At 53.2% G+C, this 27,548-nt stretch overlaps 1 protein-coding gene across 3 annotated transcripts in view; it reads left to right on the plus strand.

Moving 5' to 3' along the window:
• The window catches only part of EXD3 (exonuclease 3'-5' domain containing 3), a 195,179-nt gene that overhangs the window by 130,164 nt on the left and 37,467 nt on the right, over positions 1–27,548 (plus strand). The window contains exon 21 of one of the 3 annotated variants that reach the window (XM_058853507.1): positions 45–785. The exons of the other annotated variants lie outside the window; for them this stretch is intronic. Coding sequence (XP_058709490.1) covers positions 45–47 — 3 coding nt within the window. The 3' untranslated portion in view covers positions 48–785. Of the gene's footprint in view, positions 1–44; positions 786–27,548 lie in introns of those variants that run through there. 3 annotated transcript variants of the gene reach the window in all.

The raw sequence follows: 27,548 nt of genomic DNA on the forward strand, positions 1-27,548 counted from the left end.
CTTAAATGAGAACTGAAATTTATTGAACTGTATTTGAATTACAGTAGGGCAGAACACTGCAGCATGTGCATGGAAAGCAGCCTGTGAGGAAGGAGAACAGGACTGAGCGCGGGTCAGAAACTGCAGCTTTTCAGAGGCACTGCAGGGGTTACCCCTGCCCAGAGCTGCACCCTGGAGAAATCAGCTTTGCATGTGAAGCCATCCTTGTCCAGCTGTGAAACCCAGCTGCAATATAAACTTCTCTGAAGCCCTCACAGGTGGTTTGCATCTGTATCTGTGTCTGATTAGCCAGAGCTGCACAATGGCAGCGGGTTCTGCTGCCAGTTCTTCCTCCTCACCTTGACCCGTGCTTTCACTCTTTCACACCTTGCTTTGTCTTTGGCTCAGAGCAGCCTCCTCTGGGCGAGTTCAGCTTTGATTTTTGTGTCTCCAGAAAGACAGACAGCTTTGCCTGGCTGATGGTTCTGAGTGCTGGGGATGGCACAGGCAGACAGCTCACCTGGAGCGGGGGCTGGAGGTGGCCATGAGCCCAGGCTTTCTCTAATAGCATTTTCACGATGATTTGCTTCCCCTGTCATGTTGTTTCAAATTCCTCTCAAGCCATACTTTTCACAGTCTGGATTTTCTCTCATGAATTTCTCAAGGGGCTATCTGGAGGGGAAACTACTTCTCACCATAACAAACAACCAAAGCCTTCATCGTTAAAAAATAAAGCACTAACATGGCCCTACAATGGACCCCTTTGTCAAGTCACATCTGTTTAGATCACCAGAAATTATAAGCCTTTAATTTGGAAAGTAACTTTCTTTTATCAAAATAGGAAAGAGGACTGCAAAACATTCAGGAAAAATCTGCATGAAAGCGCAGGCATGTAGCAGTAATATTCTGAGTTACACAGAAACCCCAAACTGCCTGTGTATACAAATACTGGATTTAAGTTCTTCTAGCTGAAGGAACAGCCAAGTCCATAGCATGGGTCACTGCTGTGCTTGTGTAAAACCAGTGTGAAAAAGAATCTGGCCCAATGGACAGAAAAATCTCATTTCAGGGCTAAAGTAGTTGGATTTAGCCCAGAGTTTAATATCTGCCTCCCAGAAATCATCTGCCAGTAATTGCTAAATGGCAGAGCAAGGGGGTTCATGTGGGGATGATGGAAAATACTTTTCAGGGGTACCACCAGTGGTGATGAATTACAGATCATTCCTGTGCACACCAGAAAGGGAATGGTTGTAGAAATTCCTCTAATTGCATTTAATTGGTTTTGAAATGAAACTATCTGTAATTTCAGCATGGCTCTGAGGAGGATTGCTGGCTCAGAAGGCAGAGCAGTCTGCTGGAAGGAGCTGGATACATGGAAGTAATGCTGGCAATAGTAGCTGTAAGAATTATGATACTAGAATTAGTCAGGCCAGTTTAGGTCAGTGCAAGCAGAGAGTTTCCTGTTTAACTCCTGTGCTGCAGGTACTGTGTTGTGACAGCTCTTCCATTGAGCATCCAGAGGGGAATATGCTGAACTGAGGAGAGCCTGGAAGATACCAATCCTCTGTATTTTTAATCCTGAGTGATACAAAGCACAGCTGCTTCTTGCCTGTCCTTTCCCCAAGCATTTGATTCTGTTAAGTGGTTTAATTCATTCATAAATGCTCTCTGGACTGCACAGTGGTGCCAAATCTGAACTGTCTGGGTAAGGGTGTACAAACAAGGTGTGCCTGATTCCTGCAGGGAGTTACTGTGGCAAGTGCAAACACGCACTGGGAATGTGAATCCACGCATGAACAGACATCCGAATCGCAAAGAATTTCTGAATGCAGAGACCTGACTTGAGCAACAAGTCATGGAATCTGTCCATGGAAATGATGTGTGCCATTGCACACAGATTTCAAAACTCTGTTTCTAAGGAATAGAGGTATTTCTATGTATTAGACCACAAAGCTTCTCTGAGTTCCCCCTTTTTAACCATGGTGATGAGGTCACTGGAAAAAGAGTGACTGACTGTTCATTCCCCTTCCTCCTTCTGTGTGTCACACATCACACAGTGCTTGCTTCCAAGCCTGGACATCCAGGGAAAGCAGGAACCAGCGATGGAGGGGACAGAATAACGGAGCTCACAACCTGTGGAGCCAGGAAAAACACAGCATCCAGCTCCCCGAGCTCCAGGAGCCTCCAGGAGCCCCAGGGATGCAGTGCAGGTCTGGAAAGGACACTTGTTCTTGTTGGTGTCACCCAGCCCATGACCAGCAGCAGCAGGGTGCAGCTTCCAAGGATGAAGTGCTGATGTCTGCCAGGACATTCCCTGCTCCAGCAGCCCGGGCAGCTCTGCAAAACTCTCGTTTGTTCTCATTATCCCCAGCAGAATCACAGAGAAAATCGTGCCCTCAGAACCAACAGCCAAATTTTTGCCTGTTTACGTCTGGTGTGGGAGCCTGAGTAATGTGGGGAGATGAGGGCAGTAAACAGAGCTGTAAACAGAGCAAACCTGGAGAGCACAGCAAAGGGCAGCCTGTGCAATGTTGTTCTTACTGTCAGTGGAATTTGTGTGCGGTTTCGCTGAGTTTACAAAGCCGGCTCGGGGCTGGAGAGGCTGCGTGAGGTAACTGGGAAATGCCTCGCACACCGGGGCTGCTCCAGAATTAAACCCTGAGCTGAAATCCCCGTGTGAGCACAGCCAGGAGCTCGGGCTGGGACCCCACAGGAACCGGGGATGGAGAGGGAGAGGGAGAGGGAGGGAGGGAGGGAGGGAGGGAGGGAGGGAGGGAAGGAGGGAAGGAGGGAAGGAGGGAAGGAGGGAAGGAGGGAAGGAAGGAAGGAAGGAAGGAAGGAAGGAAGGAAGGAAGGAAGGAAGGAAGGAAGGAAGGAAGGAAGGAAGGAAGGAAGGAAGGAAGGAAGGAAGGAAGGAAGGAAGGAAGGAAGGAAGGAAGGAAGGAAGGAAGGAAGGAAGGAAGGAAGGAAGGAAGGAAGGAAGGAAGGAAGGAAGGAAGGAAGGAAGGAAGGAAGGAAGGAAGGAAGGAAGGAAGGAAGGAAGGAAGGAAGGAAGGAAGGAAGGAAGGAAGGAAGGAAGGAAGGAAGGAGGGAAGGAAGGAAGGAGGGAAGGAAGGAGGGAGGGAGGGAAGGAGGGAGGGAGGGAGGGAAGGAGGGAGGAAGGAGGGAAGGAGGGAAGGAGGGAAGGAGGGAAGGAGGGAAGGAGGGAAGGAAGGAAGGAAGGAAGGAAGGAAGGAAGGAAGGAAGGAAGGAAGGAAGGAAGGAAGGAAGGAAGGAAGGAAGGAAGGAAGGAAGGAAGGAAGGAAGGAAGGAAGGAAGGAAGGAAGGAAGGAAGGAAGGAAGGAAGGAAGGAAGGAAGGAAGGAAGGAAGGAAGGAAGGAAGGAAGGAAGGGAGGGAGGGAGGGAGGGAGGGAGGGAGGGAGGGAGGGAGGGAGGGAGGGAGGGAGGGAGGGAGGGAGGGAGGGAGGGAGGGAGGGAGGGAGGGAGGGAGGGAGGGAGGGAGGGAGGGAGGGAGGAGGGAGGGAGGGAGGGAGGGAGGGAGGGAGGGAGGGAGGGAGGGAGGGAGGAAGGAAGGAAGGAAGGAAGGAAGGAAGGAAGGAAGGAAGGAAGGAAGGAAGGAAGGAAGGAAGGAAGGAAGGAAGGAAGGAAGGAAGGAAGGAAGGAAGGAAGGAAGGAAGGAAGGAAGGAAGGAAGGAAGGAAGGAAGGAAGGAAGGAAGGAAGGAAGGGAAGGAAGGAAGGAAGGAAGGAAGGAAGGAAGGAAGGAAGGAAGGAAGGAAGGAAGGAAGGAAGGAGGGAAGGAAGGAAGGAAGGAAGGAAGGAAGGAAGGAGGGAAGGAGGGAGGGAAGGAAGGATGGAGGGAGGGTCCCGGTGCCCTGGCCAGGTGTCGCTGGCTCGGCCCCTCCTGGCAGCGTTCCCCTGGGAGCTGCCCCAGCTCTGAAGTCATGCTTTGGTTCTCAGGCTATTTTTGAAGGCAGAAATGGGAGTGTAACCAACGCTTCAGCACTTTCCCACACCTTTCATGTGACACAGGACTGTGCCCAGTCATAGAGCTCTGTCCCCAGCACTTCAAAATTGTCACAGTTTCACTTCCCTCACGTTTTGGGGTTTTTTTCCCTTCCTTTCTGGAGCCAGTGGAGTTGGTTCCCTTTGCTGCCTGGGGAGCTGCCTCATATGGCTCCTTCCTGAAAAATTACCTTTTTTAGGATGCTCTCACCAATTCTGAACTGTTTTTGTAGGCAGGCAGTGCCCTTTTCAGTCTCTCTCTATGTTTCACACCAGCTGTTCCATATCTTGAGGCACAGAACCAACTCTTGCAGCAGAAAAACGAACTTTTCAAGTTGATTTATACAGAATTTCCACCTTAGTACGGTCTGGATTAACATTTAAAAATAATTAAATGTACAGCAATTCACATCTTTCTAGTGAAATGCCAAAGAAAAGCAAACCCCAGGTATTGCAAATCCTCAGCCTTCAGCTGGATCATGGATTTCTGCCTGCTCTTCATCTCCTGCTGCTCTGGGAAGGGGAGAACTACCTGGCCAAGGCACATGGGGGAATTTGCCGAACAGAAATGCTGCAGTTATCCATTTAAACCCCAAACCATCCAGGGAGTTGCTGGTTCCCTGCTGTGCCTCAGTTACCCAGGGGTTGCTGGGGCCCTGAAAATGCTCACTCAGTGAGTTTTCTGCTGGTGGTGTTCCTTTAATTCCAATGTACTGTGAGAATGTTAATTAAAAAAGCATACCAAAATGAAGTGCTCCTTCAAGAACCAAGAACCTGTCATTTGCATGAAAACCCTGGATTATAAACTGCTTCTTCTACTTTTGCTGCCAAATATGCAAAGTAAATTGCACAATTTTGGGGATGCAGTTGAGCCGCTTTGTGTTTTTCTTTCTCCAAGTGAGAAGAAACATTTTCTCCCATCCGACAGGGAGTGTTTGTTTTTCTTGCCATGTAACACTTACAGCTCCCATGGACAGCAGGACAATAACTGCTCCACCATTTCTTATCTCCCTTCAGCGTGAAGTTGGGATTTTTCTAAGATAAGGATGGTTTGTTTGTTTTATTTGCTTGCTTTAATTTTGTGGTTGTTTTTCCAAATAAAAGAAAGTGAAGTTTAGGAAGCAAAGCAGTGATGGCAGTTGTGAGCTGTGCTCACATTCCCATCCCTGCTCAGGCGTGAGAATGTTCTCAGCCAGTGGGACTGTTCACATTCAGCCTTTTCTCTTCCATGGTTGTCACATACCCAAGTCATTTACCCAAGCTCCATCTGTTGATTGCACAATCAATTATTGTTTTATGACAGATAGTGGGATGCTTCTTTATTTTCTTAGTGCTTTTTTTAGACTGGAAGGTGATCTAGTGCTGGATAATGTCTCAGCAGAGTTGTGGTGTACCCCAGGAGATGGAGCAGAGCCCTCCCTAGGACAGGGAGGCCTCAGTGCACCCTTAAATTCATGTGCCAGCCCCTGCCTTGCTGGGTTTGTGAGTGGCATCTCCTCAGTGGCAGAGGCAAATGGGGGGGACAGGAGAAAGCAGGCTGGCTCACACAGTGGGTGTTTCCTGGGGAGAGTTTAAACTATCCCAGAAAGCTTTAAAATACTTTCAGAGCATTTAAAATTTGATGAGGTTTTGATAGCTTGTATGTTTGTATAAATCAGAACATTCAGGTTCATTCAGGCAATGTGAGGTGCTGGAGGCCAGATGTGATGGGTGCAGCAGGTAGGAGGAGAGGGCTGGGAAGCCACAGCCGTGCTGGCTCCGAGCTCTTTCCTCCTACAGACACAGCCCCATCCCAGTGGGAGCAGCCCTGCACTCTGCAGTGCTGGAGAGAGCCCGTGGGTGGGTGCTGGAGCACAGACACCACATCTGAGCCGCCCTGGGCCACTCTGCAGAGCCCAGCTGTTGATGTTGATGGAAACCATCCAAAAAGCAGCACACGGGCTTCAGCTGAGCCTGGGAGTCACCCCTGCTCTGCAGTGGACATGCACCAGCCATAAATACAAGGCACAGTGTTATTAATGCAGCCACTGTAAATGTTTTCTGTAACCTCATCAGCTGCAGTAGCTGTAATCTCAGCGAGCCCCTGGCCTTTGCTGGGCTGGCATTGCAGGCGAGAGGCCTGGAAGAGCCAGGCCATCTGCAGGGGTAATGAGTTTCTCATCCTTCCAGAAAGAGAATAGTCCCTTGGTGCCTGCCCCGTGGGGTCTCATGTGCTGGAGACTGCATGGGATTTTCCTAACTTGCATGTCAGCAAGGATCTGGTGGTGCAGCAGGGAAAATCCAGAGTGAGCTGCTGGATGTGATCCTTACCTTCATCCATCAGGCTGCTGCCATGGCAGGACAAGTGAAACAACAGATCCTCAGCAAGGAAAGGTCATTGTCTGCAGAGCAATTAAGTGGAGCATAAATGAGCCCCAGGGCCAGGCACAGTGCAAGGTGCTGCTGATCACACCTGTCTGCTTTAGGTTGAATTAAGCTTTTCTCTCCTGTCTGTGCTGCCTGGAGGCTCCTGCAGGCTGGAGTGCAGAAGGTGCTCAAGCCCAATGTGCCAGGGACTGTTTGTACAGGGGCTGGATCTCAACACCTTGATTTCACTCTCTTGATCCTTTCTGAACACTCTCCACAGAGAACGTGACCCCTCCTTCCCCCTCACCATCCTCTGCCCCAGAGTAACCCCAGCCCTGCAGTGATGGTGATCACGGGAAACCTTCCCCAGACTCTTCCATCTCACGAGAGACCCTGCTTCCCTCTCAGCCTCCCATCCTGGAAATCCTTCCTGCTCCTCTCCTGCCGTCCAGCCCAGCTGGTTCCTGCTGAGCCTCGGCCAGCCAGACAGGAGAGGGACAGGAGCTGTGCCCTCATCATCCACAAACCAGCACAAACCAGCCTGTCCCTGCCGCTCCTCAGCAGGCTGGCTCGGGCTCTCCACCCTCACACCAGGAATTTTCACACCAGCTCTGTCTGCACAGCTGAGTTGAGCAGCAAAAACATTCCTTTTATTTCACCCAGCCTTCAGGCTTAACCTGAAACATCCAGGCTCCATTCTGGGTGTTTCCTGAGTTCATACCCCTCAGTGACACAGCAGCACAGGGCCATGGCCCCGTGGAACCTTGCTGTTCCTCCTGGCCCTCGGAGCACGTGCCCAGGGACTGCCTTCCCAAGCAGCTAAAATGTCCTTGGGGTGTCAACACCACAATGAGAAGATAACAAGGGAAGAGCAGTGCCAGTGGGATGGACCTTCCCTCCACACAGGTGGGAAACAGGTTTGGAAATATCCAAAGGGAGATGTGTGTGGACATGCATCTCCCAGTATGGGATGGTTTTTTCCTGGTCACACAGGGGAGAAGGCATCTGCCTGGAAATCTCATTTTAACACTCCCACTGTCTGGGTTTTCAATTCAAACCCTGTCCCAAATATGCATCTGCTTTTCCTTCTACTTTTTGGCTACCACTTCTTGTTTCCCCCTCCCCTACCCCCATGTGAAGCATTTTTCTGGATGTTGGGTAGGAGCAGCTGGGGTTCCTTGGTTGCTGAAATGCTGCCTGGCCTTGGGCTGCTCTGCCAGCCAAAGCTCCCTCATCCACAGCCCTGCCCACGGCCTCAGCCTGGCCACTCGCTGCTTCAGAGGAGCCCAAACCATCCAGATCCCTGTCCAGGATGAACCCAGGGCTTGAGTTTCAGCCTCTTGGTCCCTGCCAAGCCACTTTTCTTGGAAATTCAGGTCATGAGAAATGTGTAAATGCTTTCCAGTCTCCTTCTTTGTCCCTTAACCTGGGGCTTTCAGCAGCCAGCAGTGCCCATCTGTGTCCATCCCTCATTTCCTGGGCTCTCCTGAGAGCCTCTCCTTTGAGAAGAGCCACTGAGCAGTGTTTTGTGTGTGTTTGGCTCTCCCAGCCTTAAGGATTCTGTGATTCTGAGATCCTGTGTTGCAGTGCAGATGTCTTTACTGGGTGGGTGTCACTCCTTGTCTGAAATGTCTGAGACGTTCCTGGGTCACTGTGTGTGATGCAGGTTTCCCTGCACACCACAGCCCCTGTCCACGAGGGGTGAGTGCTGGAGCAGACGGATCTGTTTCCATGGCCCTGCTGCTGCTGGAGTTTTGCTGGTTTGTGAGAAGGCACAGGGCACCATTTGCAGGAAGCCTGATGGCTCTACAGCTTGTTCTCATTGGGAGAATGATGCCCAGGCAGAGATGTGAAGAAAATAAACAGGGCCAGGCTGAGAGGGACTAATCCAGGCAGGCATCCAAGACGCCCAGTCCTCATCCTGGGGCTGCATCCAGCAACTGTTACCTATGATTAAGGGTCCGTATCAATCTTGATGTCATGAAAGTCACCCAGACCGTGAAATGCCCGTGTTCAGTGTGGAAATACAGCATTTGATGCATTTTTGTTTGAAATGCGTTAAATCTGCCTTAGAGGGGCCACGGGGAGGGGCTGGGTCCATGAGGAGCTGCTCTGTGTCACTCCCTCTCAGAGCAGGGCGTGTGGATCCATCAGTCCATCCATGACAAACTCCAAAAATGGCAGAGATGTTTGCCACGGTGGGGCTGTGAAATCAGCCTCCTCTCTAGGAATGAGAAACCTGCAGAGCTGGCTGTGCCTCCCAGCCAGAGAGCATCCCCAGCACGGCCAGGGAGGCAGGGGAGCAGAAGGGAGGGAGGCAGGGGAGCAGAAGGGGAGCAGGCAGGGGAGCAGAAGGGGAGCAGGCAGGGGAGCAGAAGGGGAGCAGGCAGGGGAGCAGAAGGGAGGGAGGCAGGGGAGCAGAAGGGAGGGAGGCAGGGGAGCAGAAGGGAAGCAGGCAGGGGAGCAGAAGGGGAGCAGGCAGGGGAGCAGAAGGGGAGCAGGCAGGGGAGCAGAAGGGAGGGAGGCAGGGGAGCAGAAGGGGAGCAGGCAGGGGAGCAGAAGGGAGGGAGGCAGGGGAGCAGAAGGGAGGGAGGCAGGGGAGCAGAAGGGAGGGAGGCAGGGGAGCAGAAGGGAGGGAGGCAGGGGAGCAGAAGGGAAGCAGGCAGGGGAGCCAGCCTCCAGCACGGGGAAGCAGAGGGTGCTGTGGTTTGTCACCCCACTCCATTTAACCTGGCATCCACGGTGGGAAGGGGCTCTGAGCACCCATGGCCTTTCATTCACAAGCTCTGTGCAAAGCCACTCTTTGGGTGAGACGCTCTGCTGGCAAGTGCAGTGTGTTTTAGCAGCCAGATGGCCCTGGGGATGTCCCCAACTGTTCCAGCTGTCCCTCGGGATCCCTGGTGCACCTGCAGCCAGAGGGGGAGCGGTGAAGCCTGAGCTGCTGCTGCTGGTGGCTGTCAGGGCTCAGGGTCTGCCCCGTGTTTCCTACAGCTCTGCAGCCACAGCTTCCCAATCGTGCTGATTGATGGCTCTCCAGAGTGCCTTTCCCCCTTCTTTTCACACAATATCCCAAACTCTGCTCTCCCTTTGGCAGTTCCCACTTGTCAAGTGGAGATGAGGGGTTTTCTCCCAAGAAGGGGCAGCAAAGAGAGGCCAGCAGCAGCTCCCTGCCTCAGCACGGGGCTTGGCAGCCGCTCTTTGTGCGAGGTAGAGTTCTCACGCTCTAAATATACAATCTGTGATAAGGGAAGGGAAAAAGCCCAGCATGGAAATATTCCTTCTGTAAGAGAAATAATTTTCTGCTGCTAAAAATACGTGTCCATATTATTCTTGCTTGGTCTGCAGTTAGATGGGAGAGAGCGCACGCAGGCCGCCCTCAGGGGACTCGGCTCGTGGGACAGGCCCGGGGGGATCAGGGGGAGGAACAGGGCTCCTCACCCTGCTTTATCATCCCCATCTCTTTCTCAGGGCACTAAAACTGTGATACAGCATTACCCCGAAGGTCGCAGGAGCTAACCTCTGAGCAGGTGCTGACAGGGGGACAGTGATCCACAGCGTTCCCAGAGCAGCTGGGAGCCTGTTCCCAGCCCCGGCCGCACACGGAGGCAGGAGCGGCTTTGTTCGAGGGGGACACATGTTTGGAGTGCTGGGATATGTGTGATCCCCTCCTGGCCCATCTGCAAGTGTCCCGGGCCCGCTTTCCTTCCCTGCTTGCTGCTGCCGGGACCTGGATCCCCATTCCCGAGCCCTCCCGAAGGGGCGAGCGGAGCTGAGCTGAGCCAAGGGGAGCAGGCAGAACTTCCAGACAGCCCAGAGCCAGGAGCCAGGGCTTGTCTGGGGTCCCTGCCCTGCCCAGGGTCCCTGCCCTGCCCTGCCCGGGGTCCCTGCCCTGCCCTGCCCTGCCCAGGGTCCCTGCCCTGCCCAGGATCCCTGCCCTGCCCAGGGTCCCAGCTCTGTCCTGGGTCCCTGCCCTGCCCGGGGGTCCCTGCCCTGCCCGGGGTCCCTGCCCTGCCCTGCCCTGCCCAGGGTCCCAGCTCTGCCCAGGGTCCCTGCCCTGCCCTGCCCGGGGGTCCCTGCCCTGCCCTGCCCAGGATCCCTGCCCTGCCCTGCCCTGCCCGGGGTCCCTGCCCTGCCCAGGGTCCCTGCCCTGCCCTGCCCAGGGTCCCTGCCCTGCCCGGGGTCCCTGCCCTGCCCAGGGTCCCTGCCCTGCCCGGGGGTCCCTGCCCTGCCCTGCCCAGGGTCCCTGCCCTGTCCTGGGTCCCTGTCCTGCCCAGGATCCCTGCCCTGCCCTGCCCAGGGTCCCTGCCCTGCCCAGGGTCCCTGCCCTGCCCTGCCCTGCCCAGGGTCCCTGCCCTGCCCAGGGTCCCAGCTCTGTCCTGGGTCCCTGCCCTGCCCAGGGTCCCTGCTCTGTCCTGGGTCCCTGCCCTGCCCAGGGTCCCTGCTCTGTCCTGGGTTCCTGTCCAGGGTCCCAGCTCTGTCCTGGGTTCCTGTCCTGGGTCCCTGCCCTGCCCAGGGTCCCTGCCATGGTACCAAGTGAGGAATGGATGATGTTTGCTGCTTCCACGACCTCGGCTGGCAGAGCTGGACACACCTGACCCGAAGCCAGTCAGGACTATCTCTGTGAAACCAATCCTGTTAAAAATGGGTGGAATCTTGTGCAGCTTCTTGCCAAAATCAAGGGCTGAGCTGCAGCCCCAGACACCCCTCCTGTCTCCTTGGCTTAAAGCAAGCTGTGCCCAGGCTCTGCAGAGAACCCCATCCCAGTGAGCAGCAGAATTACTGATCCCATAGAACTTCTGCACCAACACCTGTCTGGGCAGAGGTAGGAGGCTCCCTTTGCTTGAATACTTGAATAAAAAAATCTATTTAACAGCTTTGCCATACTTCAGTCCAACTGCTGTTCCTGCTCTGCTGATCCCTCCCAGTGCTCCTGCACAGCAGCCTGGGGCTGCAGGGAAGGGATCTGCTGTTTGACATCCGTGTTATTGTGTCTTGCTCGCTCTCACGCTCGCTGGCCTGGGGCCAGCAGCAGAAGGACGTAACCTTGAGCTTCACTGGACCCTGCTGTTCCCAGCCACTGAGGTGGGAGAGGGGCTGGAGCAGGAAAAACAAGGAGGCAGCTTTTCCCTTTCTTTGGGTGGCGATGGCCAGACATTCCTGACTCGGTGCCAGGGTGGACAGTGGGCAGCCCCAGGGGAGCCAGGGCCGGCTCCTCACGACTCCACCGAGGTCGGGAGGAAACTGCAGCTGCCTGCAAAGGGCGATACGAGGCTCTGAGTCAGCCAGCCATGGACCCAGCACGGATGTGTCCTCACAGAACCAGCCCTGGAGCCCGTCAGGGAGCAGCTCAGCACCAGCTCAGCTCTGCTCTCAGGCTGCACTTTTGCATTTCTCCCGGTCCCCAGCCTGCACTGGACTGTGCTGCACACTGGGCAGCTCCAGCTGCAGGGACCAAAGCCTCCAGCCCACACCTCAGGGATGTGCATCTCCTCTCCAAGCTCCCTCCAAGCCCTCCTGTGTGCTGCCCCTCCCCATCACCCTCACTGTGAGGAGTTATGGGGACACAGAATAATGGAATCATCATGGAAAAAACATCTGAGATCATCAAGTCCAACTACTTCCCCCAGCACTGCCAAGCCCACTAACCCAAACTGCCACATCCACCCTGGAAGGTGACTCCACCAGTGACTCTGGTCAGCCTGTTCCAGGGCTTGACAGCTCTTTCCATGAAGAAGTTTTTCCTAAATACTGGTCAGGGGATGCTCTGGGAACAAATGTCTGGCCTCAAATGGGCAGGAGTTCTTTAGGATTCAAAAAAGCAATGCTGAGGTCATAGATGATTTAGAAAAACTGTAGCAAGCTCTGCTAGGGTTTAGGGTCTGTAACTGCTGATGGCTCTGCTGCAGCAGGACCATCTTCTGCCACATTGAGCATCTTCCTGACCATATTCTGTGTAATTCTTGGGCAGTGGTTTCAAACTGAAGGAGGGTTGATTTAGATTACTTACAAGGAAGAAGCTTTTACAGTGAGGGTGGTAAGGCCCTGGCACAGGCTGGACAAAGAAGCTGTGGCTGCTCCATCCCTGGAATTGTCCAAGGCCAGGTTGTCACACAGGAGTGTGACAGCAGCTGGAATCAGCCCCAGGGACAGCAGCTTCTATGGTGGGAGCAGAGAGCAGGCAATGAGCCCCAGTGCTGGGAGCAGGCAGAGCAGGGTTAATGCCACCAGAGTGTCTCTGTGCTGCTTTATCTGATCCAGCCCAGCGCGTTTCCTGGTGGAGCACTTTGTGTCCGGTCAGCGAGGCTGCTTGGCAGCGCAGCACAGAGGAAGGCTGGAAGTAAACACAGGCGCTCTTGGATCAGCAGCTGGGAAAATCAGTGAGAAGCTGCATGGGATTGCCGTCCCCAAACCCTCCTTGTTTCCTTGCCTCGCAGACAAACGGCTTCCTGCCAGGGCCAGCCCTCAGTGGCAGGCCTGCAGCAGCAGCTCCCTTGTCCCAGCACAGCCCTGTGTCCCTTGGCCACTTCCAGCAGCTCACCTGCACCAGGGACTGGACGTGGTTTGGAGCCTGGTGAGGTTTGAGTGCCCAGCTCCACAAAATCCCTGCCCTAATAACTGAACGTACTGGAGATCTTGATTGCTAAAGTTCTAATATCTGTACTTTGGCCTTTCTCCTGTGAACCAGGGTCTGGTTTGAACATGGCCTGTCATTCTTGGAATGAAATAAACATTAGGAAGAAATCCTTCCCTGTGAGGGTGGGAGGCCCTGGCACAAGGTGCCCAGAGCAGCTGTGGCTGCCCCTGGATCCCTGGGAGTGCCCAAGGCCAGGCTGGACAGGGCTGGGATAGTGGAAAGTGTCCCTGCCCACAGCAGAACATAGAATGGGATGAGTTTATGGTCCCTTCTAACCCAAATCAGACTGTGCTTCTGTGAAACCTTGGTGGGGTCACACAGGGAAACATTTTGAGCAACTCAGAGCTGTCATTAGGCAGGATGTGGCTCTCCAACAGGTGAGCAGGCAGGGAAAACAAGACCTTTCCCCAGAGGTTCTTGTGAGCAGCCTGGGTGGAGATGGAAGGTTTAGCTGGAGAGATGATGGTGTGGTCATGCTCCTGTGGAATCACTGTCCATCCCCTTACCTCTTCAAGCTTTTCCTTGCTTCTTCTTGGATTTGGGAGAATGTAAATGTACAAACTCCAAGGCTGGCAGGAAAACAAAGATTTTCCTTCCAGATATGAGACAGCTACAGAAATGTGCAACATAGAGTGAGGAATGAGAGGTCACTCGAGTCCAGCCTGCTGAGTGTGTGTGCCAAGAGGGTTTCCCAAATAATGAAACCATCTGCCTGTTGCTGCTGCCCTGTACACCTAAAAAAAGTGAGGAAAGAAGAATAGAGAGGATTGAGGGTCATCCAAATGTCTCTGTATCGATGATGTATCTTCTGTTCAGCTGCAGAAATAAATAATCCATTCCATGGAGCCATAGCTGAGACTTGGACATGGCTCTGGGCTTCACTCCACTCTGGGCAGGAAGGAAAGCAGCCGAATTCAGCAGGAATAACCAGCATTTCTTATGGAGACATGGAATAAAAGCTTATTTCCTCAGCCTGGGCTTCCCTCTGCAAGGTCAATAATCACAAAGTGCACCCAACTGGAGGCTTCTGGGATCCCAGTGGCTGCACTTTCCTGCCATGGGCTCGTCCTGTACCTCTCTGGAGCTGTGGCTGCCCTGGTTTGCAGTGTTGTCACCCTGGCATGAGCTTTCCTCTCCTTCCCACCGGGACCTCCTTTGGATTTCACATCTCAGGGCAGAAGGGCACTTGGCAGATTTCACGTTCCCACTGCCTCAGCTCTTCTCAGCTCTTTACATCCATGGACTTCTCTGTATTTTTCCTGGAAAGAGACTCTGGCCTGCTGCTTTCCCTTTTCTTACATCCCATTTCTGGTTCATCCAGCCCCTGGATGTATGAACAGCCAGTTCCCATTTTTGTGTGTCTGTGCTGACAGCCTGGGTTCAAAGGTGCTGTGCTGAGCAGAGTTATTACAGACACTGCAGGTACCAGGGGCTGTCCCAGTGCTCACCAACACCTGCCACCAGTGCCATGCACAAACTGCCACTGGAGCAAACGAGGCTGTCTGGAGTCCATGTCCCACACAGGTGATGTTCTGGGTGCTGAGCTGAGCAATGTCTCTCCAGTTACCTCTCAAAGAATCACAGAATTACAGACTTGTTTGCTTTAAAAGGGATTTTAAAGCTCATCTCATTCTACCCCTTGCTATGGGCAGGGACACCTTCCACTATCCCAGGTTCCTCCAAGCCCCATCCAACCTGACCTGGAACACCTCCAGGAATGGGGCATTCTGTGGTTCTCTGAAGTTTTGTAGCCAGAATTGGATGTGTCTTGCTCCATCCCATCTTTCCAGCTGGCAGCTCTTGCCCTGCTCTGCTCTGTGCCAGGTGGGATGCCTTCACCTTCTTACCAACCCTCAGTTTTTCAGTCAGGCTGGCAGATGTCCAAGAAACCTTTGCTCAAACACACAAACCAAGAACTACAAGTACAAAAGCTTTTTGTCCTTAAACATCAAGGGTTCTATGTTTATTTAGAAAGAGTGAAAGTCCTCCCAAACCCAAGCCCAAGCCCAAGTCTGTCCCTGACTTCCTACCACTCCCCCTTCTTCCTCCAATGCCCACGTAGTCCCAACCAAGTGGATGTTCACAGGAGATCTTGCCAGACTTGTGGATCAAAATAAAATATTTGGAGACTTAGGTATTTGATGGGCCTGTTCCCTGATGCTGTTGACAGGAGGAGCCAAGTCCCTGGGCTGAGCAGCCTCCTCCGTGCTGCAACACGCACACGCTCGCCTGTGGCTTTGCATGTCTGAGTCCTTCCCCAGCCCTGGGAGAGCCCAGCAGCGCCTGGGAACGGGGCAGCCACGGGGCTTTAGGGGCTTTAGGGGAGCAGCGTGGCTGTGTCTCTGCATCTCTGGGTAAAGGGAGGATGTTGTGCTTCCTTTGATGGGAAAATGAGCGTCCAAGCCTTTTCCAGCCTGTGTGCTGATGTTCCTGCCTTGCCCTGGATCTCTGTCTGTGTACACTGGTGCTGGAAGAGCCTCCTGGCTGATAAAGAGTTCTTGATAGGAGCAGTGGAGAGAGCTGGAAGCTTCCCACGGCAGTGCCAAGGGGATCTGCTGCACTTGAAGCCTCTCTCCCTCCTCTCACAGTTGTGTTTGTGGGAGCTGGGAGAGGTCCAAGGTAGCACAGCTGGGCTGAGCAGCCTCAGCCAGTGCTCCCTCAGTCTGCCAAGGGCTGGCAGCAGGGACTGAACTTTCCCTCTTGGCTGAGTGCTTGGCTGGCTAGTGCAGCTCAGGTTGCGTGCAGTAACCTCTGGTGTTGCTCAAGCCCTTGGAGGTTCTCGAGCCACTTTCTTGCCACTGGTAATGATGTCTCTCTGTGCCTCTGGAAGATAACCAGGCTCCTATAGCTGCCGCTAGGAGCAGGGAAACTGAAGCCTGTGAAGTGCAAGCCATGGCTCTGGGCCCTGCAAGGTGCCAGGGAGGCTGTGTGTGTCTCTTGGCTGCCCTCAGACCAAGTTATTTACTCAGTGTGTGACCTCTGCTGCTTTATGTAAACATCACTGTTGCTATAATACATCATCAGGCTCCAGTTATTCCCTGAGCTTGTGTCTGACTTCTCCTGAGGAATCTGATTCTGTTTTTCTGTCCAACATGGGCATAGCCCAAAGGCCCTGAGACTTTGTGAATGGAGGGATTTTGCTACCTACAAGATGCAGTGTGAGGTTCAAACCAGGAGGAAATGGCACTAGGGACAGCCTCTGTGCAAGCATCCCAGGTCCATAAGCTGCTCTGGGGGTTTTGCTTGGATTTCTCCAGCCAAGAGCTCTTACTGGGCTGCCCCAGAATTTTGCAGAGAAGGATTTTGTTCTGGTCATGAAGCACAGAGCAGGTACAGCCACCTGCATCCTGCTGCTGTTTAATTCCTGTGCTGCTGGGTGTGGAAGTTCCACATTAGATTTACTCCATTTGCCAGGAGTTGCAGGAGCTCGAGGCTGTGAGACATGTTTGGGGTTTGTTATTCAGTTAAGGTAGTGAAGGGGATGTTTGGAGAGGGAGGGATGTCCCCTAGGCATGCACAGAGCTGTTAACTCTGGCTGTTAAATTCTCACAGGAGAAGCCCTATGAGAAGCAGCTGGGACCACTTGTCTTGTTCAGAGAGGAGAGGGGGGTTCTGAGAGGGGACCTCAGCATCATCTGCAGCCTCAGAGCTGGGGGAACGGCTGGAGCTGGGCCAGGGGGGTGTCAGGCAGGAGATCAGGGCAAGGCTCTTCTTTCCCCAGAGGTGCTGGCACTGCCCAGGCTCCCCAGGAATGGGCACTGAGGCTGCCAGAGCTCCAGGAGCCTTTGGACAGCACCTCACTGTCCTGCCCCTGACCACAGCAGGGCTTTGGGATCTGCCCTGCAGCCAAAGCCTGCTCCCCATTTCCAAGAGCAGTCTGGAGCCTCCCATCGAGGTGTTCCTCAGCCCTGCCATGAGCAGAGGCTGCTGTGTGGGGTGGGGGTGAGACACAACTTTCTGCTTTCCCTTTGTAAACAGGAGGAAGTAGGAGAGACTCGAAATCTCTGATTATCTTCCAAGGGGATTCTCATCTCCTTCAAGGCATGTCTCAACTTCCCAGCCAAGGCTGGAGCTGTTCCAAGAGCTGCAATGTTTCCAGCCCTCTTTTGAAGCACTTTCATTTGCTCCTCTCTGGTAAAACCTCCTCAGGTAGCAGAACTCCGAGCCCGGTGCACCACGAGCCTGTGGCTGGAGCGTGCAGACACCTGAGGCTGCTGTGTCTGCTCTGGAGGGGAGAGCTGTGCAGGAAAGGCTCCAGCTTTTTGCAGAAGGACAGGTTTGGAGTCCTGCTCCCAGGGATCTGCTCCCTGCCCGGGGAGACCCAGGGCACCCACGAGCCGAGGGTGGGCAGGACCCCGTGGAAAGCCTTTGGTGGTGACTGGGGCACTCTCCCTGCAGCGGGGAAATCTGGCACAGAGCTGCTTCCCAGGGAAACTTCCAAGGGTTTCCCTCCTCCCACCTGCCTCTTTCCTCCAGTTCTGTGGATATTTGTGGGTTTGTGCTTCAGGCGCTCGGTGCTGCACAGCTCACACAGCCTCAGCCTGCCTTGGAGAGGGGCTGAAAGGAAAGAACTAAAAATCCCAGTGATGGTTATCAATTGCTGGGAGATTCCAGGAATCTGGCCTGGCCCCTGGAGCTGCACAGGGTGGACACAAGCACCCACCCAAGCTGGCCAGGTGTGGGATGGGGACTTTGAGCAGGTTTGGAAGCTCCCTGTCCCCTCTGCCGGTTCCGAGGTGGGATCAGAGCTCTCCTGGAAAGGCTCCACAGGAGCAGGATGGCTTTGGCCCTGCAGCCAGGAGAGCTGGGAGTCAGCAGAGCTCCGTGTGCTTCCCGTGCCCGTGGGGCTGCAGGGATGGGAACGGGCTCGGGGACAGGGCTGGGAGGAGAAGATGCTGCTGAGGGAGTCCACAGGCTCTGAAACAGAGAAAGAAACAGTACTGAAAAGGAATTTTTGCAATTTTTGTGAAGCAGGCAAGCCTCAGTGTGGCAAAATCCAACCTTGCCAAGGTTATTGAAGGAAATAGCAAAGGATGGGTTGCACAACTCTTGGAAACTGTCCAGACATAAATGAAAGGGGAAGCAGGAAAGGAGAAGTGGGGCTGGTATGTGCTGAGGATAGGATGGAGACATAGGATAATCTGTAGTTCCAGAAATAACAAGATGAAAGCTTTCCCCATGTTTTTGGTGGCACTGGGAGCTCTGGCCAAAGGGGAGAGAGCAGGGGGACAAGTGCCTGGGAATGGGAAGTGCCACAACCAACAGGGAATCAGCAGGCAAGGAGCTCTGAGCATGGAAACAGGTGGGAACAGCTTGCTTTTCCTGCAGGAATGAGAAAGGGTTCACACAAAACCAAAGTCATGGAAGAAGGGTTTGTAAAAAATCTGTCAAAGCTCAGGGGTTGGGTCGTTTTGTTGGAGAACAGCAAACAAGGCCTGGATTTGGGTGGGAAAAGGTGTTCTTGGCATGTAGGTGTCTGTCAGTCTGAATTTGAGAGTATGCAAAGCTTCAGAATAAAGATTAAAATAGAGAATAATTAAGAACATGGCAAATGGATAAGATGAGATACAGATTTTCTGAAAGTAAACGATGCCAGACTAGATAAAAAAACCTGAACTTCTCGACAAAGCAGACAGGATACATCTCAGTTGTCTGGTCTGCAGTAAAGGAGAATATTAAATACATTGGAGAGGAAAATGCTGGGCTGTGAGGACTGTGCTAGATTGGCTTCTCAAAAATTTGCCTTGTTGTTTGTCATTTTAATGGTCGTGGCACAAAACATACAAATTGCTAATGAAATGTGGTGATTACCTGTAATTGGAAATCATCAGAACATCGTCAGAACAACAGAGTTGGGGGAAATGGCACACAGAGAACAGGAGTCCCTTCAGAAAACAAGAGATGTAATTGAATGAGGGAGTGGAGGAGTGATGCAGAGGGAGATGTGCAGCTGGATTTCTGCTCTGGGGTGGAGATGACAGAGCCCAGCAAACTCAGCCACACGAAAGGCTCCAGAGCCAGCCCTGGAGCTCCTGGGGTGGGCAGAGGGAGGAGAGCAGGGCAGCAGTGCTGGGCTCTGGCTGATGCTGGCTGCACCCAGAGCCTGCTGAGGATGATGCTGCAGAGCCCTGCCTGGGCTGGGGGAGGCTGTGACGTGGCCCCTGTGTCCCCAGTGAGCTGAGCATGTTTGTTCCTGAAGGCTGGGGAGGACTCTCTGTGCCCTGCTGTCCTTTCCATCTCTCAGGATGTGATCTCAGGGGATTACCTGACTCACTCAGCTCACTGCTGCTGCCCCACCTCAGCTCTCCCAGGTGTGCTCTGCTGAGCCTCTGCTCTCTGGAGGCTCCTCTCAGCAGTTCAGTGCTCTGCAGCACCAGGAAAAGGGGGAATATTTCCATGTTTGCAGGGGGAATGGCTCCTGTGGGATCTGGGGTTGTGCCAGGACCAGCCCAAGGATGTGAGCAAGCACCAGGGAAGGGTCACACAGTCCCTTCCAGGGGTGTGATCTGTCCCCAGGGCTCTGCAGGGCTCCTTTTGCCTTTGGCAGCGATTGAAGGGCCCTGTGCTCCTCCTGCCAGGGCTGCACCATGGAGCTCTCCATGCCCCTGTGGGCACCAGGCTCAGCCCCTGTCAGCTCTTTCTCCTGGCCACAGGGAGTGAATAATGCTCCAGCCTTAAAAGAATCCCTCCTGGCTGTTAGTGCTGCCCTTTGCCAAACCTCTCTGCATCTCTTGCTGTGTGCACCCTGTGCCAGCGTCCCCACCAGATCCTGCCACTGGCAGAGGGTGACAGACAAAACCATGGTCTGAGCATGGCCCTTTCTCCTTTTTTAATAATCCTGTGATACTGTATTTTGTGTTGCAACACAAAGGATCACCTGAGGCAGTAGAATGGTGAGAAAATAAGCCTATTAAAATGCTCGAGCTTACTTAACTCTCTGACAACATCAGAGGATAACCAGGCAGTTTCCAGCCAAGACTGTGAATCATCCTGTCCCTCACCATTGTCACTGCTCAGCTCATCTGTTTGCTGTAATTGCTGAGGGAGAACCACTCCAGCCAAACCAAATCATCCTGTCCAACACAGCCAGGACACGCCGAGCTCCTGCTCAGCCTTCAGGCACTGGAGCCCAGCAATTAAACCTGCAATTAAACCTGCAATTAAATGACACCTAGACCCCTTGAACAGCGGCCATGGGAGCCCATCAGGAAGCAAAGCTGATGATTATTCCATCTATATGAAGCTTTTTAAAAAGAAACATTGATGATTATTTTATGTAAATCAAATGAGCTTTCAGCACTATCTGGATCATCTCCTATCTCAGGTACTGGCATAAAGCCTCCAGCCTTCCCTTGGAAAATGCTGGGAAAGTGGCCCATTCTCTGCCTGCCACCTCAAGTCTTTTTTCAGCCTGCTCCTGATTAAACAGCGTGGTATCAAGGGGATAATTGCTCCTTGGAATTGATCCCAGAAGAAAATCATTCACTTCTTTCTTATCAAGTCCTTTCTTGCCGGGCTAGATACCCACAAGACTTATCTCCCTTTTCAGGGGCGGCCTCTAATTACTGTTTAAACAGCTCATTAGAAAACCTTCATGAAGGTGTAATGGGTGAAGCTGGAGGTCGCAGGGGCAGTGTCCAGCCAGGACAGGCAGCAGTGACCCAGGATGGCAGCAGGGAGCTGCTCCAGCCCCAGCAGCTGAGCTCTGGCCTCAGCCAATTCCCGTGCCCAGCACAGCATTCAGCAGCTGCAGGCATTGCCAAGCTGTGACTGCAGCCTGCAGAAATTTGGACACCATACCGATCCTGGTTTAAAGCAAAAACCACCAAAAAAACCAGCATACACGGGAAAAGGTCTTCTATTAATTTATCTGCTGGTGAAATGTTCACAAGTGAGAGTCTGAAGTTTTCTCATGTCCCAGAGCACGGGGAGCACAAGCCCAGATCCCCCAGCCCTGCTGCAGTCCTGGCCAGGCTGGGGCTGATCTCTCTGCCTGGAAAGCTCCAGGAAGGAACAGACAGGCAGGCTCCGTCCTTCCCTGTGTCCTGGCTCCCTGACAGTTTCAGCCCCACAGGAGTCACTTTTTGGCATTAATCTTCCACTGGGTTTTTCAGCAGGAAAACCACAAATGTTTAATAAAATGGATTGCTCTGAGCATGCCAGGCAGGACCAGGCCAGGGTGCAGGTCTGCCCTTGGGGCTGGAGGCTCAGCTCAGCACAAGTGGGCCCTGTAAATATTTTCTTGACATTTAGGAAGTCTGGAGTATTTAGTATTTCTCTGCCAACTTGACAAGCCCTGTGTGAAGAAGGAAGGAGATGTCCAGGACTCCCTTCCCTGCCCCAGAAGATAAAGAGTGGACAGTTTGAGCTGGTTTGAGTTAGGAAAGCAAGACATTGCAGCTGGTGTGGGATTGGGGTGCTCCCCCCTTCCTTCTGCCATTGCAGTCTGGGGTGACAACAGCAGCTGTGATTTGCTCAGCTCCTGTGCTGAGCTGCATCTGGAGCAGCAGATGTGGGGATCTTCCCACAGGGAGCAAGAGTGGCTCAGGGAACGGCCTCACACACACCTGGGCTGACATCCAGTCAGGCACCTGACAGCGGGAAAACCACATCCTCTGGGGATGGATTCAACCCAGAGCAGAGCTGAGGTTATTCATGGTTCCAGGCACCATCAGCTTTACAAGCTGTGAGCCCTCGTGTCCCTCTGCACTCAGCAACACTCTTGGTTTTTGTTTCCACTTCATGAATCCTGTGGAGTTACTGAAAATTCTGAAATACAGAGCTCTGCCAAGAATGGCAACGCTCCCTCTGACTTCCCATCACTTCAGCACCTGCGAGGGGCAGCCCAGGAGCAGAACTCTGTGAATCAGGGGCTGGAGAAGCAGCCAGCTGCAGGGGTGCACCCACAGCCATCCCCAGTGAAGGAAGCACAGGAGGATTTGTGGTGGCAGCTGTGCAGCAGTGGAGTGACATGAGCTGCACCTCATCTGGAGAGGTGTCCCTGCCACAGCAGCAGTGGAATGAGAGGATCTTTCAGGTTCCCCCTGACCCAAATCAGTCTGTGATGATCTGAGCTGTGGGGCTGTGCTGTTGGCAGTGACCAGCATGCTCAGAAAACCTCTGTCATGGAAAAACTTGTTATGGAGTGAGGGGAGACTGAAACAGCTCAGCAAGTATCAGTTAAAATGTCTTTAGCAGCCTGGGGAGGAATTTACAAGTTTGGCAGTTTCTGGTGCAGCTTAAATTCTGTGTTGGGGTTCCTTTGAGGCTGTAAGTGAGAATCTGGAAGTGAGCTGACACTGAAATGTTGTCAGCACTCATTATCACTTGTCCAGCTCCTCAGAAAGCTCATTTGGGAGTCACTGGGTCTCTGGTTTGGATCCAGCCATCCCAGCTCATCAGCTCCTGTTTCCACAGCAAAGCTGCCCAGCTCTGCAAGGTTTGTGGGGATGCTGAGATGTGCAGGGCTGAGAGGATGTGAGGTGTGAGATGTGAGGTGTGAGGTGTGAGATGTGAGATGTGAGATGTGAGGTGTGAGGTGTGAGGTGTGAGGTGTGAGGTGTGAGGTGTGAGATGTGAAGATGTGAGATGTGAAGATGTGAGATGTGAGGATGTGAAGATGTGAAGATGTGAAGATGTGAGGGTGCTGGCATGCTGGCAGCAGGCTCCACACAAAATTCAGGAGTTGCTCATCAAGCTCATCAGGTGCTGTGATCCCCTCCAGTGCCACAGGACAGGAAGGTTTGTCCCTTTCAGCACGGTCCAGCAGGTGTTTTGCTGGTGGAATTGTGGGCATGGCAGATGCGTTTCTCAGTGTTTGGTTTCTGATTTTAGCAGAGGAATGGCCCAGGCTGGGCCCAGAGAGAGGAGAGTTCCATGGAGGGGAGAGCTCCTGTCACATTTGGGTGTTCAGCATCACACCCAGGCTGGCTTTTCCCTTCCCCTGCTTTTGCCCATTGCTTTTCCATACTCCTTCCTTTTGGTTTCTTTTTCTGTCAGGCTTTGCTGAAGCAGCCTCGGGCACTCTCTGTGTGAGGTTTCTGTATCTGACTGTCAGCTTTGGTACCTGAGATGATCCACAGCCCTGACATTGCAGCACATGTGTGAAGTAGGCAGGTGCAGAAGCTAAAAATTATGTCAAATAATTCATTAATTAAACAAGAAACTGCTGTTTCATGCAGAGCCAGTGCTGGAGCAGTTCCTTCCTGGCAGCAAAGGGAGGATGATGCTGATGGAGCCAGGGAGGTGGAACGTGGCTGTTCTCAGGGTGTGCAACCAAAAAGATGAGTGTGAGGAGTCCAAGTTCCGTGATGTGAGCTCTGTAACTCCTGCTGGGAAAGGGGAGCTGTGGAATATCCCATGGGAGACACGTCCTGACTGGATGGATGTTGAGGAAGGAGCTCTCTGTCCATGCTGGTCCCGCTGCTGTCCACGTGAGCTTGGCCACTTCCAGTGCCTGCAGCCCCTTGGGAGGAGGCAGGAGGAAGCTGTGTGGGAAGGAAAGGAAATGGGAAAGGAAAGGGGAGAAACAGGTAACTGAGGCTTCCTCAGACTGCAGGGGACTGGAAATCATCTCCAGTGCTTTCAGAGGTGCACTCTGGATGCAGCCATTGGTGATGAAACTCCATCAGCTGAGAGTGATGAGGCAGCAAACCCAGCCAGGGTTTCCATGAGATGCTGCCCTTCCCTGTGAGCTAGAGGGAAACTCATCTGGCATTTTTATAAACTCGTTTTTCTTCTGCCTCCAGCTGTGGTGAGGGAGCTGGTGCTGCTGGGCAGTGCAGTCCCTGGGGAAAAGGCACAAAGCACAGCCCCTGGCAGCAGGAGCACATCCCTGGGGTGCCCTGGGGAACCACACTGCCCCAGGTCTGTCACCTGAGGAACCTCAGGGCATCCCTTGGGCTCAGGGGACAGCAGGGCCTGCATTAACAGGAGGTGCCACACTCTGGTGTCCAGAAGTCCCATCCCTGCAAGTGTGCCAGGCCAGGTTGGACAGGTCACTGAGCATAATAAAAATATTTTAATAAGAATTATATTTTAAAATCAAAGCATTTTTAGCAGAAAGAATAATATCACCACTGTCCAAGCAGCAAACCCTAATATCTCCATTGTCAAGTGATGTCACTCAGAAGCACATTTCATGTCTGATAATAATAATTAATACCTGCAGTGAGGTTCTCTGTCCATATCTGCTACTAAAGAGTTTTTCCCTCTTTTGGCCTTGATAATTTTGGTTTTTGTCTTTGTCACCTTGCTACTGAAATTCAAGTATAAAGGTATGAAAACAGGTGATGACAGAGCCCAGGCCAGACTGTAGCACGTGCTCTGAGCTCCAGTCCTGCCCTGTTTGCTTGGAAATCCCTTTCCAGGTACATTTCTTCCCACTGACATATAAACATGTATATTCTGTCCTGTATAGTGTGTGTTTAATACATGCATATAAATGTCCATGTTGTGTATGTTTAATTCTTGTGTTAACAAAGGGAGCCTGACTGGGTGCCCACAGCAGTGGCAGCTCTGCCCTGCAGCCCTTTTGCTCCCACTGAACTTTTCCTTGTTGTTCTTGGGGAAGCTGAGCAGGGGTCAAGCCCAGGCAGGGAAATGAGGTCTGGGGTGATGGAAAATCCAGACCCCGCAGGCAGCTCCTATGATATAGATATAAATGGAATGGAAAATTATTTTGAATAAAAGTGCACTGCCCTCTGAGAAATGTTCTCACAGAACCGCCTCCAAGAGTGCCTTAACTCTTTATCAGAGCACAGCTCTGTGTGCTGGGGGAGCCTCAGGGCAGTGGTGACAGCCAGAGGCAGCACTGGGGACAGGGATGTGCCAGCCTGGCTGTGACAGAGCCCCATGGCCAGGCAGCCCCTGCAGCTTCCCAAACACAGCACAGGAGGGAGGTTCCTGTCCCTTCCCTCTCCCTCCAGCGCTGGGGAATTAGCTCGGTGACCTGGCTGATCCGTGTCCCCAGGAAGGAGCTGGGGCACAGCTCTCTCCATCTCCCCTGGTGACCCCAGGACAGCTCGGGGTGCGTGGGTGCCCCCACCCCACGTCTGCACCCAGATCACTCTCAGTTTTTATCACATCACCTCAGCTGGGAGTGTGGTGCTGGGCTGGCTCAAACTGGGATTTGTGCCGTTCTCTGTCTGTTCCCAGTCTCTGCCTGGGGAACAGGGAAGGTTCCATCCTGGGGGACACAGGAGCCTGGGAGCCCTCCTGCCCCAGAGGGCACAGACAGCCCAGTGCAGGGGCCAGGGGATGGGATCCAGCAGGGCAGGACACAGGGACACAGGGAATGTGACATTCAGTGTCCAGACACTGCCAGCACCGGCACCTCCCCACCTGGGAGGGACAGGGCTTCACAAGAGGATGAGGTGCCAGGGAAAGCTGATGGGAGGAGGAGGAGGAGCAGGGAGGTGGGGAAGCTCCCACAGCGTGGGGAGAGACCCCTGGGAGCAGGGGGAGCCTCCTGCCATGGCTGGGAGAGCCCAAAGCGATTCCTGGATCCTTCCCATCTCCAAGGCCTCTGTCTCTCCTGACCCCCAGCACCCCCAAAAGCAGAAGTTTCCCATTTTGGGTACTGACACAGCTTTGTTTGCTGCTCAGACGAGCAACACCTGCAGGGGAGGGGGAGTACAAGCTGAGAGCTGCTGAAAACACCTGTGAAATAAAGCAACGGGGCAGAGATTTTGTGCTTTTTAGGGAAACAAACTGGAAACAGCCACTTAAAGACTTTATTAAAGGTAGAAAGTAAAAATGTAATAGGCCATTTGTCCAAAGCCTTGTGGCAAAATACTGAATCCTAAATTAATCCCCAGGAAAAAAAAACTGATTTGGTTCATTAAAAGTCATCTTGTAAGAGGCCAGAAGATAATGCTGGGAGACAAACCAGGCACTGGTCCAGGATGAGCACCACAGTCCAGTCCTGTGGCCACTGTCCTGTGCAACGTTGGGATTTTGGATATGGGATGGACCTTACACATACACCTCAGTAGATGTGGTGACATGTGCCCTGTGTTCTCCACTCATTAAGGATGCAAATCATTCATCTGTGCAAGAGAAGCTGCTGGAGAAACATCTGCAGTTACTAAAACCCGTCCAGCTCTCATTTCTCTCAAAAAAAAAAGAAAAAAAAAGGGGAGGGCTCCTTGGCCAGGACCATTTTTTAAATCTTATTACAGCCCAGAAGAGGACAGATACCAGATATCAGCTGGCAGGTTTGTGAATATCTTCCAGCCTAAATTCATGAAGAAGGGCTCCCCAGGCCAGAGAGAGCATCATGTCTGAACCCACATGGGCTTGGGTGTGCTTGTCCCCATGAGCCATGTCCCCAGGAATATCTCCTGTCCCCAGGATCTCTCCTGTCCCCAGGAATATCTCCTGTCCCCAGGAATATCTCCTGTCCCCTGATCTCTCCTGTCCCCTGGATCTCTCCTGTCCCCAGGATTCTCTCCTGTCCCCTGGATCTCTCCTGTCCCCTGGATCTCTCCTGTCCCCAGGATTCTCTCCTGTCCCCTGGATCTCTCCTGTCCCCTGGATCTCTCCTGTCCCCTGGAATGAGTCTCTCCTGTCCCCTGGATCTCTCCTGTCCCCAGGATCTCTCCTGTCCCCAGGATTCTCTCCTGTCCCCTGATCTCTCCTGTCCCCAGGATCTCTCCTGTCCCCTGGATCTCTCCTGTCCCCAGGAATCTCTCCTGTCCCCAGGATTCTCTCCTGTCCCCTGATCTCTCCTGTCCCCAGGATCTCTCCTGTCCCCTGGATCTCTCCTGTCCCCAGGATCTCTCCTGTCCCCAGGATTCTCTCCTGTCCCCTGGATCTCTCCTGTCCCCTGGATCTCTCCTGTCCCCAGGATTCTCTCCTGTCCCCTGGATCTCTCCTGTCCCCAGGATTCTCTCCTGTCCCCAGGATCTCTCCTGTCCCCAGGAATATCTCCTGTCCCCTGGATCTCTCCTGTCCCCAGGATTCTCTCCTGTCCCCTGATCTCTCCTGTCCCCTCGGGCTCGGGCAGTCTCTGCCAGGCTCCCCAGCGCTGTTGGGAGCGCGTTTTTTCCCAGGCAGATTGCGCAGCCTTTTTAGCTCCATCCCCCCACGACACCCCCCTTCCTCTGTTATTTTGGTGCCTTTCCCCAAGGGAAACAAATTTAGTTCAAACACTGTTCCCACCAGAAAGGCAAAAGCTCCCCCCATCCCCCTTTTTCCTTCCTCTTTTGGGTCCAGGGCAATGTGTCCCATGACAAAACAAGCACAGCTCCCTGCACAGAGGGTATTGCCTTTCTGCTTCCAGGGAGAGTCTTTGTCCTCTCCCCAGGCACCTTCCAGGTGGGCAGGGTGGGCTGTCTGTGCCTGTGGTGAAAGCCAGACACAGGAGTGATGCTGGGGGGTGGAAATGGGGTAATGTGGAGTGAGGAGCTGCGATGTGGCCAGGCTGCAGTTCCATGGCTGAGCTTCCATCCCCACTGGAGATGTCTCCAGGCTGGGAAGGATGGAGACTGATGTTTTGAAAGGGAGACAGTGATAGGACAAGGGGGAATGGTTTTAATCTGAAAGAAGAGAGATTTACATCAGATATCAGGAGGAAACTCTTCC

This window comes from Poecile atricapillus, chromosome 20 (genome assembly GCF_030490865.1).
Source record: "Poecile atricapillus isolate bPoeAtr1 chromosome 20, bPoeAtr1.hap1, whole genome shotgun sequence".
Classification (NCBI taxonomy): domain Eukaryota; kingdom Metazoa; phylum Chordata; class Aves; order Passeriformes; family Paridae; genus Poecile; species Poecile atricapillus.